This window comes from Trematomus bernacchii, unplaced genomic scaffold, assembly GCF_902827165.1.
Source record: "Trematomus bernacchii unplaced genomic scaffold, fTreBer1.1, whole genome shotgun sequence".
Classification (NCBI taxonomy): Eukaryota; Metazoa; Chordata; class Actinopteri; order Perciformes; family Nototheniidae; genus Trematomus; species Trematomus bernacchii.
The window spans coordinates 37,728-53,168 of NW_022987797.1; the positions used below are offsets into that span (position 1 = coordinate 37,728).

The 15,441-nt window shown below is 38.3% G+C and overlaps 1 protein-coding gene across 1 annotated transcript in view; it reads right to left on the minus strand.

Moving 5' to 3' along the window:
• Positions 1–370: 370 nt before the first annotated feature.
• LOC117497908 (protein-glutamine gamma-glutamyltransferase 5-like) overlaps positions 371–15,441 on the minus strand; it is a 42,652-nt gene continuing 27,581 nt past the window's right edge. The window contains exons 12-15 of the mRNA XM_034149942.1: positions 2,016–2,190; positions 1,190–1,353; positions 815–951; positions 371–654 (exon numbers count right to left, since the gene is read on the minus strand). Of these exons, the coding sequence (XP_034005833.1) occupies positions 498–654; positions 815–951; positions 1,190–1,353; positions 2,016–2,190 (633 nt within the window). The 3' untranslated portion in view covers positions 371–497. The remainder of the gene's footprint in view (positions 655–814; positions 952–1,189; positions 1,354–2,015; positions 2,191–15,441) is intronic.

Genomic DNA, 15,441 nt, shown 5'->3' on the forward strand with positions numbered 1-15,441 from the left:
AGTCCAACCTCGAGGTAACAAAGGCATTAACAACCCTTACCAGGTCCTCAAACGATAAAAACGACTTAGTCTTGGCCAATAGTCGTATTTAAGAAAAGCAGGTTTTGACTACGCTGCTGACCTGCTTATCGAATTTAAAAGCGCTATTGAAGGTCACTCCAAGGTTCGTGACAGAGGGGAGGATATTATTTTTGAGGGAGCCCAGAATATCAACCTGGGAGGCTAGAGGTTGGGGTCCAAAAAAGATAACCTCAGTATTGCTCTCATTGAGGTTGAGGAAATGTTGGTTCAGCCAGGATTTGATATCTGCTAAGCAGTCCATCAATAGCTGTAATGAGTTAACATTTGAATTGAGTGGCAGATAGATCTGTACATTGTCAGCGTAGCAGTGGAAGGGGATGTTGTGTTTTGTGAGAATTGAACCTAGGGGCAGTATGTACAGTAGAAAAAGGATGGGGCCCAAAATCGAACCTTGGGGGGCTAAACTCATAAAGAGTTTAAAATCTTGAAGGCTGGACGTTGACGGTGCAGCTGGCCTTGATGTCTCTGAAGGTGGAGCAGTCGAAGTCGGCCACCAGAGTCCTCTTACCGCGCTTGTAGGGAACGAAGGAGAAGTTGACACGAAGACGGTTGTTTGGCTTTATGTCTGGAAGCCTGCAGGGATCACAAATAGCAAAAGGTGAAAACAAGACTCAGAATGGCTCAGTTTGTGGGTGAAACTCGTGGTCACACACACACACACACACACACACACACACACACACACACACACACACACACACACACACACACACACACACACACACACACACACTTGACTTCCACCTCTTCCTTCACCAGTCCACTCCCAGAGAGGGTCAGAGTGCAGTTGGTGAGCGTCTCTGTGACCACGGGGTTCATGAAGATCACCTCTCCTCTTGTGGCACGGTTCACTTTGGCAGAACTGGTCATCTTGAACGCACATTTCACATTTATTTTAGCAAAACTTAATCTAAGATTTTGAGTATGAGAAGAACGATGACAGTCGTTGACAGAATTCCTTTTTTTAAATATATATTTGGAGATACAGTGTTGAAAGGGGGAGATAAACAATGACGATTACATTATCCAATCTGTTGAAATAATACATTAAATTAGAGTCAACGTTTTAGTTTTTTCCGGTGGCCAAACATAATTCTCTTTTACTGACCTTGAGGGAGATGGGGGGGTCGATCAGCACAACGTCGTCCACAGCCAGGTACGTGTTGTCGGGCCTCTCTTTGTCCGTCACCAAGGCTGAAACCTTCAAGCTGTCACAGTCCAACATGGGCTTATGGTAGGCCGAGAATGGGACTCGGATCCGGATAGACAAATCTCCAGGAGACAGAAAAGGAGAGTTAATATAGGTTAACAGCAAATCCTACAAAAAGATACAGATATTCCCACCCAATGCTCATGGTAAGTTAGGTCGGAGTGCAAGAGTTTATGAGATGTTTTTCTTGTGAATGTATTATTGTACAATGTCAGAGTAATATTATATAATATTTTATAAAACTAACAGTTAAAGGAGACACTTTTGGTACTTTTACTTTTCCTACTTTGAAAAATATTGATGCTTACACTTATACTTTAACCAAAGTTACAACATTTTACTAAAAGCTTTGATTCCAGGACTTTTACTTGTACTGAAGTGTTTATGCATTGTGGTATTTAAAAAAGAAAATGTGTTCAACCACTGTAAATGTGAATATTTTTGTGTAAATATAACACGTCAAGCAGGGAATATCAGAGCTGTTTTCTCCTAAATGTACCCCTTTAATAACAGAAAACTCTTTTTTTCCTCAAATGTAACTTCCATCCCCAAACTAAGTTATTATAATATGTATTACCTTCAGTCGAGTTGCAGTGTTTAGACGTTAAGATTTTGGTTTCATTTAGCTTAGGTTACTTTATTTGTCTCTGTAGTTAGATGTTACCAGACTTTTAGACATCCGCCTCCAAAACTAAACAGCCCCATCAGAGCAGCAGAGGATCACCTTTCCCGGGCCGCAGTATCTTGTCCTTCACCTCGGTCTGGATGCTCGCGGCCGGGAAGCCGTTGTAGGTCATCGCCTGGACGCTGATGTTGACGGAGAGCGACCTGACGGAGCTGCTCTCACTGCGCAGCAACAGCTTCAGCCTCACATCCTTACCGTTCCTCGGTGGGCTCACCTGTAGCAAACAGAGTCGACTGAATACGCTAATGAAGTGTTTTTGTCTTGAAGAAGTTGATGTAGAAAAAGTAATTACATATTCAAACTTGTGCTGTTGAATGCTAACCTAACTAGTTATGTTGTTGTTAAGATATTCCATATTTCCATGTGTAATTTAAGAGTTTTGAGTCTCCTCACTTTCATTCATCTTTAATAACAATCCTGTGTTTATGATATATCACTTTAAGTTGTAAATCACTAAGACATATTTGGTACATATTATTAAATCTGCTACAAGCAATTCATGCTACATTTTGGTGCCCTGTGTGAGGCCCAAGACACAAACTGTTGGTTTGATCAAGTAATTAAAAAGGATTTCAGTATTTGGGTAAGGACACCAACAATAAACTGCCTTACCCAGCTTTACCCTCTACGGAGCCCCTAAAGCAGGGGTGGGGAACCGCGAGACCATTTGGTACGGCCCTCGAGGTAATTTAAAAATTAAACAAGCGAGTGCCTGTTTTTTCTGGCCAAGGTCAGGGTCCTTGAACACAACACGAGCCTAACGTGTCATCACGTGGTATATGTCTCGTCTGACAGGGGTGCAGTTCTGTCGGAGAGCACTAGAACGCGGCTCTGGCACTTCCAAAAATTGCAGTAGCCATAAGGAGCCGTACACATGCCGCAGTTTGTGCGTGGCTGTGTCTTAGTTGAAAGCCCAGTGGCGATCTGTTCATCTGTTCATTAGCACCTTGGGATTGCTGCTAGCAATTAAAGGTGCTTTATAAATTGAATTTATTATTATTATTATTATCTGTCATACTGATCATACACTCAATAACTTTGTTGTTATTAGCATCTGGTTAGCTACACTGTAAAAAAAGATCGTAATTTTACAGGAAATAACTGTAAATTTTTATAGTAATTATCATGTTTTTTTAAATAACTTGCAAAATCCTGTAAAATGACAGATATTAACTATAAATTAACAATCCAAAACATTATTTTAAATATTTTGACAATAACAACAAATAACGATTATTTCATTTTTTTTTACAGTACATTTACTATATAATATTTACAGTATTTTTGCACTTTCAGAAAATACATGCAGATGTACGTAAAATAAAAAGTATTATCTGTAATTAAATATGTAACTCGTAATATAAAAGTGTATTACTATTATAAGACTTTAAGATATTTCTTTGTAATTTTAAGGTAAACATAAAACTGTAAAAAAAAGCGTCAAACAAAAAAAATGTAAAGTAAAACATTTTTACATAAATCATTTTCTCAATATTCGATTGAATCCACCACAAACACAAAATATCCAATGTTGAAACAAAAGTAAATAAATATGTTTTCATTAAATTCCTAACTTACTATATTGTAAACATCTACAGTTGACAATATCATTAAAAAAAATAAAAATCTTAGAAAGTGGAGAAATCTCTGCAGGGAGGACCCAGGTTTAAAACACACACTGTTATTTACTCAACAATAAGTCACAGTTATCCTTGTTTTATTGATGTGTTCTGTTGCTGTGTTTTTTTCTCCCATTGGTCAATATACAGTAATAAGCCTTAGTCTTTCATGCAGTATAATGTGCATGGTTTTCGGATTCTGGCCGACATTCAGCCATAACACAGCAGACAAGTCAGGCATGTTTGGAATGAGTCCACAACACTCCTGATTGGTTAATATAAACGTCATCGAAGAAACCTGCCAATGAGAACTGCCCGCGCCTGTTGGCTCAAGGTAAAATTAACAAAAGCTAACTGTTGTTAGACTATGTTCCCCCCTTCTAAACTTATGAAGTAATCAATGCCCTTGGGATGCTCTCAATTGTGTGTGTGTGTGTGTGTGTGTGTGTGTGTGTGTGTGTGTGTGTGTGTGTGTGTGTGTGTGTGTGTTCATACAAGATTTAGGGGATCTATTGGCAGCTGCTGATAATAACATCCATCATTATGGTTTACTAATAGTTATCACTTCACTTCCTCCTCCAGCACCTGGACACAGCAGGAACCTACGCCAGGATCCTGTTTGTGGACTTCAGCTCTGCCTTCAACACCATCATCCCAGCTCTGCTGCAGGACAAGCTCTCCCAGCTGCAGGTGGATCACAGACTTCCTGTCTGACAGGAAGCAGCACGTGAAGCTGGGGAAACACGTCTCTGACCATCAGCACCGGTTCCCCTCAAGGCTGCGTTCTTTCCCCTCTGCTCTTCTCCCTGTACACCAACAGCTGCACCTCCAGTCACCAGTCTGTCAAGCTCCTGAAGTTCAGACGACACCACGCTCATCGGACCCATCTCTGGTGGGGACGAGTCTGCCTACAGGTGGGAGATGGACCATCTGGTGACCTGGTGTGGGGAAAACCACCTGGAGCTCAACGCTCTCAAGACAGTGGAGATGGTTGTGGACTTTAGGAAGAACGCAGCCCCGCCCGCCCCCATCACTCTGTGTGGCTCACCATCACTCTGTGTGACTCCCCAGTCACTGCTGTGGAGTCTTTCCGCTTCCTGGGCACCATCATCGCCCAGGACCTCAAATAGGAGCGGAACAGCAGCTCCCTCATCAAAAAAGCCCAGCAGAGGATGTTCTTCCTGAGGCAGCTGAAGAAATTCAACCTGCCAAAGACGATGATGGTGAACTTCTACACCTCCATCATGGAGTCCATCCTCACCTCCTCCATCACCATCTGGTACGCTGCAGCCACAGCCCAGGATAAGGGCAGGCTGCAGCGTGTCATCCGCTCTGCAGAGAAGGTGATCGGCTGCAATCTGCCATCCCTCCACGACCTGCATGCCTCCAGGACCCTGAGGCGGGCAGGGAAGATAGTGGCCGACCCCTCCCACCCTGGACACAAACTGTTCACCCCCCTCCCCTCTGGCAGGAGGCTGCGCTCCATCAGGACCAATACCTCTCTCCATCAGGACCAAAACCTCTCTCCATCAGGACCAGAACCTCTCTCCATCAGGACCAAAACCTCTCCATCAGGACCAAAACCTCTCTCCATCAGGAACAAAACCTCTCTCCATCAGGACCAAAACCTCTCTCCATCAGGACCAGAACCTCTCTCCATCAGGACCAGAACCTCTCTCCATCAGGAACAAAACCTCTCTCCATCAGGACCAGAACCTCTCTCCATCAGGACCAGAACCTCTCTCCATCAGGACCAGAACCTCTCTCCATCAGGACCAGAACCAGGGCTCTCGACTAACTTTTTTCACCATCCTCCCGGAACCGTCCCGAAATACAATCTAAGCCGTCCCGAAATTAATGTGGATCATCCCGAATTTAAAATATTTGTTTTTCTACATTATCATTAGTTAAAATCATTCAAAGTGACCTTTAACATAAATAAAACATCATACAAATCATTAGATGATAATTCATCAACCTTTTTATTTGAGTAAATCAGTCAAACACATAAACAAAGGCCAAATATATTAAAAAAAAACACACAAGCGAGAAAGTTACTCGTTAATCCAATCAAGTCCCATCCGATTAACAAAAAAATCCAACACTCTGTCCTGAAGACAGAAGACAGAACCCAGAGTAACCACTAACCAGGATGACAGTCTGTAACACAGTCAGGAGACCTTTACAAACTGCCCCGCCCCCTCGCACACAGACGGGAGAGAGAGCTCTCTTGTCTGGATTGGAAAGATCGAAAATACATCATAGACGCATTTTGTAGTCTTATTGCATATTAGAAACGGAGTTGGCGAAACTAAAACTGCAATATAATGTTCATGTAGCAATAATACATATGACATATGTTTTAAATGTCTCCAGTACCGATAAAAAGACCACTGTTGGTACCACTGTCTTTAATAATTCCGGCCCGCGGCCCGTTTAATGCCGGGGCTCGGTACCCATCCCTACATGGGGAGAGGCGAAGCATATTGCTAAGGACTAAATACGATGGAGAGTTCTCATCTCAGCTGCAATGACATGTCTGGAAACCCCCTCTAGGGTGCTCCATGCATAGCGCGCCGTCAAAAGCTGCTTCATAAGTTACGTTTTGTTTCTCCGCACCGCTCCGGGGTAAAAAAAATGGTAGTTACATCACAGCTGTGCGGCTGGCTGACAGCTGTAGCTACGTACTGTGTGTGTGTGTTTCGCGGGTTGCTAAATGCTTTGTGTGTGTTTATGTTGACAAGGAGGTTTAATAACTGTGTACTACACAAAACGTGCAGTCAGTTTCATTTTCATCGCCGTTCGTAGTAGAGTTAGCAGGGTATTTTTATTTTAACTCTCGTCCCAAATTCGTCCCAAAATTAATTTGTATCCTCCCCGACCCGATTTTTTTCGGCCCCGGGACGACGGGAGGTCCTTAAGCTCGAGCCCTGACCAGAACCTCTCCATGAGGACCAAAACCTCTCGCCACCAGGACCAAAACCTCTCGCCACCTCAACAAGGCCCCCCCACTGACACTTTACCTCATCCACAACGCAGACTCTATGCATTACATAATGGAGATCACAGGATGGTAAATAATGCAATGTTTAAATATTGCTTACTGCACATATTTTATATTCTATAATTTATTGCATTCTATTTCGATGTATATTACTGCTTTATTTTATTGCTATCTTACTATATTTTTATTACAGTGTTCTTAATATAGTTCGCTATCTGTGTACTTTTTTTTATTTAATTTTTTTTATTTATATGTGTATGTACGACACCTAGTCAAATTCCTCATACGTGTGAAAAACCTGTTTCTGATTCTGATCTTTTTGTCCTCTAGGTTGCACTGCCACGTCTACAGTAGTGCATAATGGACAGAGGAAACATGATTGGGCCTCAAGTTTTTTGCAGCCAATATACATTCTACAAACTTGGGATAGGAGGGTGAGTGAACAAGTTATCCATTGGTTGGAACCTACATCCCCATTGTTAGACGTACTAAATCCTGCACACTGCTCCTTCAAATTGACAATGTGAACATATGTCGCCATTTTGTAATTTCTGTTATTTTCAGTTGAGAATGTTTCAAAGTACTCTTAAAAAATTCAACTTACTTTTTGTTTCTACTGTTTATAAGTATGATGTTTAAATATGAAATGCTGTATTCATTAGTTTTCATATTTTAAGTTTTCAGAGTAATTGTTTCCGACAGAACATTTTGTGATGTCTTTTCATTGAATGTCTTTGATTGGAAAATGTTAGAAAAAAGCTGTAAAATAACAGTATTCTACCTGTAGAACTTTAGGTTCTGTATTTATTTTAGTGTTTGATCATACAAATCTAATAAAAAAAAAAGTAAAAAACAGTTTTTCTCATCCGAACTTTATTTAAGGTATTTGAATGTAACATTTTAAGACAATGGATTTTGAAAAGAGAGGAAAGTTTCCTGTAAAATCGTTAAGGACAATTTCTGTATATTAATTGCTTTTGCACTTTATTTGAGTTAAAGTATTTTTACTTTAATTTTATGGTTTTTGTTTGGCAGCCGCTGCTGCCAGTACTTTGACCGTTTTTTTACAGGTTTTTTGCACGTTAAAGTATTAGTAATGTACTTTTATTAAAGGTTATTGACTGTAAAAAGAGAGGATAAATCTGTAAAATTAGAGTATTTGTACGTTAAAGTATTAGTAATGTACTTTTATTAAAGGTTATTGACTGTAAAAAGAGAGGATAAATCTGTAAAATTAGAGTATTTGTACGTTAAAGTATTAGTAATGTACTTTTATTAAAGGTTATTGACTGTAAAAAGAGAGGATAAATCTGTAAAATTAGAGTATTTGTACGTTAAAGTATTAGTAATGTACTTTTATTAAAGGTTATTGACTGTAAAAAGAGAGGATAAATCTGTAAAATTACAGTGTTTTCCTGTAAAATCTTTAAGGACAATTCCCGTAAATTAATGGCTTATTCACTTTATTTCAGTTAAAGTATTTTACTTTAATTTAAGGGTTTTTGTTTGGCAGCCGCTGCTGCCAGTACTTTGACCGTTTTTTTACGAGTTTTTTTTTTACAGTGTAGCTATGCTAACGAATATAAGAAGCTTCTACAACCAGTGAGGTAAAGGCACATCTTTATATGATCATTATAGTTATAAAAAAATAAGAGAATAAAGTAAACAGGTATAAAATACTATATGACAGTAAAAGAAAGTTGTTATTAATAAACAAGAACACAGTTTGAAAGGGGAGTGATTTGTAAAATATCCATAAAGAAAAAGAAAATCTGCTTCCAGTTCTGTTTCATATGGGTGTTGAGAGATGTATCCATAGAGCTCCTAATGTTGCTCTCAAAGTGCACCAGATTGATGCTTTTAACTTCAACATTTAAAAAAAAATCTTCCCGGGGGAGCATGCCCCCCGGACCCCCCTAGAGGAGGTTAGGCCCCCCCCCCCACTTAAATCATCTTCACATGGATAGGAAACCAAATACATTTGCACACATCTTGTGTCCATATCTTTCTGTTTTGGTGGTCATGCCACAACCGTGCACGTGCGTGCATGCGCAAGTCATGGTAAGATATCTGGATTAAGAGGTTGCTTTTTCTTTTCACAGCATGAAAGAAAGGCCAAATGAATGGGCTGTGATTTTTGTATTTTTAAGCAGAGGTCAATAATTTGTACGGCCCTCGGAGGATGTTGAAAAATTGAAAAGGCCCTTGAGAGGAAAAAGGTTCCCCACCCCTGCCCTAAAGGGACATGGACAAAAAGAAAAACGTACTTGTGCTCAAGAGAAAGTTTCTCGTGCGAAATAATTAGTTCCTCGTGATCACGAGAAAGCTAGCAGTTGGCACAGGAGGAGGTGGAGCGCACAGGAGACCACCAGCTCACTGCAGACTGTTATGTTTATGTGTGGGAATAACAGTACAGACTTTAATTTAGTTACATTTCAAAGTTGGACTTAATTTTAAGGACATTTACCTGCAGTGTGGAGCTACTTATTGAAGCACCGGAGCACATCGCTGACGCGCACAATCGATCAACCAATGAAATTGTATTTATATAGCACAATATCACAATGTACACTTGTCTAAGGGGGCTTAACAGTGTGCACAGAAAACCCAAGAGGTATTAAAGGTCTCCTATTGTACTATTTGTAGGCATATATTGTACGTCTCAGATATATACAAATATATAAAAACATGTGCATGAAGTGCTCAAAATACAAAACAGATCACCCATTCTAGCCATGCCTCATACCCCTCTATTTCAGCCCTGTTAGAGAAGTGCTGATTCTGGGTCCGTAGATTTAAAAGAAGAAAAAAATGGAGGAAAAAAAGAGGAGGGGGAGCTTGTGCCTGCTCAGAATTCTACTGAGATACTCAGCTAAATGCTGCAGCGATGAAACGCCATATCATGTTCAGAACCACATCAAGGATTATTTCTGAAACAGTATGGAGCTTTTAATACATACTCTCTCCAGTACAGGTTAGTATGAGGGGCCGTACAGGCCGTAATTCATACTGGTCCTCTCACGCACATACATTCTCCTTTTACATACATATATTTTCACTCTTACACACATATATTCTCCTTTTACATACATACATTTTCACTCTTACACACATATATTCTCCTTTTACATACATACATTTTCACTCTTACATACATACATTCTCCTTTTACATACATACATTTTCACTCTTACATACATACATTCTCCTTTTACATACATACATTTTCACTCTTACATACATACATTCTCCTTTTACATACATACATTTTCACTCTCACACACGTATATATTTACACTCACACATTCATACATTCTGCTCTCATATTATCATATTTCAATGCACACATTCATACATTGTCACTCACACATTTATACGTTTTTCACTCACACATTTTTACATTTTGTTCTCATATTCATATATTTTAATGCTCATATTTATACATTTTGCTCTCATGCACATTCATTCAATGTTTACATTTAATATTATAAATAATATATGCATGTATGAAGACAATATATGTATGCAAGAGAAGAATGTATGTATGTATGAAGACAATATATGTATGCAAGAGAAGAATACATGTATGTGTGAGAGAAAGTATAGTGGAAACGGAAGGAGTATGGTTGAAACGGAAGGCAGGTCATTATCGCGCTGTGATTGGCTCAGAAGGTCGAGCGGGGCGGGCTCATGTTCAGAACTTCTGATTCAAATCAACATGATGGAGGGAGATTAATCCGTGTATCTACGGACCATTTGTTTTTCTTTATTAAACAAGTAAACGGAGGCGCGAGGCGTTTTTGCTTTTTGTTTTTTACCTTACTAATTGGTCTAATGGTCATTGTAGCGAGGGGGGAGGGGGGAGGGGGAGGGGGGGCCGCGAAACTCGCGGAAGTGATTTCAAAACAAAAGCACTCGTTTGCTTGGAACGTTGATATTATTATAAACAAGGGGAAACAAGGTGAATTTAGCGATCACAACGAAAACGGCCAAGACACACATTGAGCCCAGAAAATGAATGTTATTAAGGACTGTAATGTAAATATAATAAGTCTATGTCTAAAATGGACAACATTGTTAGGAGATTTAAACTATAGGCTACAGCGATTCTGCACTGCGGTCACTCAGCCGTCTCTCCACTTTGTTTTTTTCAAATCAGCTGCTCTTCATTTTTTTTTTACAAATATTTTGTACCGCAAGTTCTTAATAAAACTGACACTGTTGGACTCGGTATTATTTTGACTGCTACCAACAATAAAATGAAGTACTTTTTTTTTAGTAATCCTCTGTCAAAGTCCCCTCCTGAGTACTAGAATGCATGTTTCTCTACTATTTTTGAATAAGCGTTAAAACACCTTTCTTCATGAGACTTATATTGTTGGACAGAGTATTTTAAGAGGATGGTAGACATGATATCAGCACTAGTACTGCAGCAGCAGCATTTTACACCATGCAAAGTCTTTAGAGTCTGGCCTGGACAGCTGGTCTATCCTTCAGCAAAGTGACACACCCTTGTAACTCTTGTTGGCTGCTGTCTTTTAAAATATGATTATTTCTCTGCTCCTAGTTAATTCCTCGCAGATCTTCCACCAGTCCCAGTCATTGCATGTCAGAGCTTCGAAAAATGTGTCCAATTCAACTAAATGTTTTTTTGTGAGTGAAGGCCAGAGCTAAATTATAGATTGTTTGATTGTGTACGGTGAGAGAAAATAATTCCACATCCTCCTATGAAACTTTTTTTATTTACTTTTCCATTATACTTATACTTACTTGTATTAGACAGGGTTCTTATGGTCATTAACCTCTTAAGCACGGCAGTCCCCCCATTGGACCCCTCCCACCGTTTCTTTTTCGAGATAATGTCTCAGGGCTTCTTAACATTTATGAAACTATTAATGTGTAGCACCAGATTAACGGGAAGAGTCTCAGCTAACTGAAGATATGAACCATTTTTACCAAAACAAAACACAAGTCTCATAAGAAGCGTCTAAGTGACCCCTGAGCGAAACAATTCTAACGCACTGCGGCACATAATTCAAGATAAAGATACCCTTAGTACTTATCGTAGCTGCACATACAATATAGCCGATTAAAGCTGAGACTCCACTGATTATTTAGGTATAGTATCATCACTGAGCGATCCGAACTTGCGACAGGGGAAGCAAACACAGACATCACAACACGTACCTTTACGGAGCTTTTACGGCAGATCGTCTCACCGTAGCTGTCAATTAGGTCAAAAGACGTGTTCAATGGCATTAAAACGAAAAAAAAAGAGGCTACAACTGTTGATCCATAGGTTGATAATGTACCTGTGCCTTTGAAGAAATTATTTATAATCCATAATTCCATTTTTTATGTAAGAATCGGAGCGGAAAAGTTAGCTGCTAATGGTAGCCACCAGAGTGTATGCAGCTTCCGGTTTTGGTAACGCGTCACTCTCACTCCTTATTTGTTAACGTGTTGGTGTGTATATAACTTTCCCTCGATTCCATTGGCTCTAGCGGTTATAAAGAGATTTCATTCATCAAAATCGAGCAAGGGGGGCCAGAGATAGGTCAAATCCACCCAAATGACCCCAGAAGTGGGTTTTTTTTTGGCTAAATCTCTCTAAAAAGGTCAAATTTCACTTGTTTTGCATCAATCTTGATACAGGGTACTTATTATATGTTGTACTTTGGATTCCTAAAGCTTTTAGTCTACTAACCCATCATCCAAGGGTAGTTTTCACTATAAGTAAAAAAGAATTTTTGGACGGACACTATAATTTACAGTTTTTTACTATGTAAAATCTGAATTTTCATTAAAATAAAAAACATCTATATTGATTCTGACTTGTCTACATCCAACTCACAGGTTTATCATTACTTTGAGAAAAAAGATTATTAATTTAACCCTTTTAGAAGGGAAGATATGGTCATTTGTTCTGGGAATGTCATTCTCGAGCCTGAGACCTGAAAAACAGGCTCAGGGCTTAAGAGGTTAAAAACCTGGAAAAGTCATGGAAATTCAAAATGCTAATTCCAGGCCCTGGAAAAGTTATGGAAAACAATATTTTCCCCAAAGTTTTGGAAAAGTCATGGAAATGTGACTAAAATTGCATCAAATATAATTTATATTTGATCTAATCGCCAAAATAGTAATACTATAATGATAATAATGACTGTATCGTATAGTAATGAAACGTAAAATGGCATTTAACTGACGAGGTATTTTGCTGGTGAGAGATTTTAGTTGCTTTAGCCTGTAGAAGCTAGTAAGCCTACCTGTTTTCAGACCCTATTTTCCTGTTCCATGTTAAAATAAACCATTTTCAGTGGTACCGCTGAGACAGAGTATTGTTTTTGGTCATGGAAAATTAGGTATAGGTCATGGAGAAGTCATGGAGAAGCATTGGTGAAAAAGTGTATGAACCCTGATTAGAACATTTGCATGTTGAACTACATGCTGGATATCTTCCCCAGCCTCAAGGAAATACAATAAAATAAATGGATTCATAATTTTAAACAATTGATAAAAATGTATAAATTAATAATGTTTGGTGCAAACATTTCAAATTTAAATACAAAAGGAAAAAAAAGTTTACTTTTGAAATGATTTCTCACAAAAACCTTTCTAAATAGTAAATTATTAAAAAGCGTGTAGTCAATAGACGTTTTTCTGCCTAAAATAGTTGAAATTGAACGTAAACTATATCAAACACCACATCCATGGCAATTAACCCATTTTTGCCCGCTATTTAAATTGACTTTGGTTGAAGTTAATACAAATATTCATATTATATATATATATATATAAATATATATATATATATATATATATATATATATATATATATAGCATATCATTGATGCAGTCTTTCTGAACACTTATAAAATAAAATACTGCAAATGAAGAATATTTGTAACCCTTTAACAGCCAGCGCCACCATTTGGTAGAGCTCATTTTGTGTCTTGATATCTTATAAAAAAAGTTTTACTCCATCTGATTCAGCCAGCTCTACAATTTGGTTGACATGTTATGCACAAAACAACCTCTAGATGTCACTGTGGTTCGAATAGAAAGCCCTTCAGCTAGCTTCAACTTGTATTTATAGATACAGTCTATGGCTTCAACTGAGAAAGTTGGCATGCTAAAAATCACTGCTGACGAAATCACTCTTTTTGGTCAACTTTTGTAAGGTAACCATGTCATTTTTGACATATTTTAGTGTCAGAGCACTGAGTGAACATAATCAGATAACTTGATGCACAAAAAAAGTTTTAACAAGGGTGTAATTATTTTTTTGAAAATATGCTCAACCAACCGGTCGAATTGGCCTTTTATGGTAAACTAGCAATATGACTTTTTCAGAGTTTCAGAGATGTTTTTCAATAAAATATGGTAAATAAATGGCTAGATTTGTGGTAATATTACTACATCTAGTACTGCCTTATGATTCTCAGAGTGAAAGAGTGATAATAATTCATAAAGCAGCTTTCATGCATGGCATTCAGCCCGAAGTTGCACACAGATGAGCAAGTTAGGCCAACACAGGAATTAGGCCAGTGGTTTCTTGTTAGGCCAATTCAACATCTAGATGAGCAAGTCTTTTTTTTATTATGAAAAACACTTAACATTACTTTTTTCCTTTTTTACAATTATAATTTATTTTCTTTTATGAATATATCTATATATTGCTAATTTTATTTGAGTTTGATGCATACAAATACTGTACTGTATGATGATTGTTGAAAATGCACTTTTACCATAGAAGGCCAGCTCGACCAGTTGGTAGTCTGGCTCAAAAAAACAAAACTGTGTGGTCAGTCAAAAAAAAAGAAATGTGTTTGTGGTTAGTTGTGGCCCATTTGATAAAAAAATGCAAACAAATAATTGTTCCATAGCTTTTTTCTTGGTCTGGCAGTTAAAAGGTTCATGTTCTGCACAGATAGTGCCTTAACTTGAATTTGAAAACACGTGGCAACTTTATTAATACAGCAGATGAAAAGATTTGTGGAAGGATAAATTCTTCATGGGCTTCAATGGCTCTCGAGATAAAGGGCGTTTTATGGTTGCTTGTATTATCCTCAGATAGTGGTTTGTTTAAATAACTAGTGACATTTTAATAAATATTGCAAAAAAGGGCATATATATAACCTGGCCGGCTTAACCAGTCTGTATTTCTTCAAGCACCACAAGATTCAGAGTTTATAAAGTAACTACACAGTAAAAGTACTTCATAGTACTTGTGTTATTATGTTATGTTATTATGTTGCATTGTTGGAGAAGCCTGTGACATAAGATTTTCAACTGCATAATTACTCTGTAGCTATGTCAGATTGACAATAAAGAACCTTGAACCTTGAACCTTGAACCTTGGGGGTTTCACTAGTACTGAGTCCAACAGGATCAATCTCACGAAGAACTAATGACAACAAAAAATAATTCCCTCATCAAACTTAGCAGAAGTGGCTTGCTTTTGTTCTCAGGAGGGGACTTTGACAGGGTATTTCTCAAAACATACACAGTAAAAGTACTTCAATGTATTGTTAGTAGCAGACAAACTAATACCGAGTCCAACAGTGTCAGTTTTATTAAGAACTTGTGGTAAAACATATTTGTAAAAAAAAAATGAAGAGCAGCTGATTTGAAAAAACAACGTGGAGAGACGGCTGAGTGACCGCAGTGCAGAATCGCTGTATAGTTTAAATCTCCTAACAATGTTGTCCATTTAAGACATAGACTTATTATATTTACATTACAGTCCTTAATAACATTCATTTTCTGGGCTCAATGTGTGTCTTGGCCGTTTTCGTTGTGATCGCTAAATTCACCTTGTTTCCCCTCGTTTATAATCAAC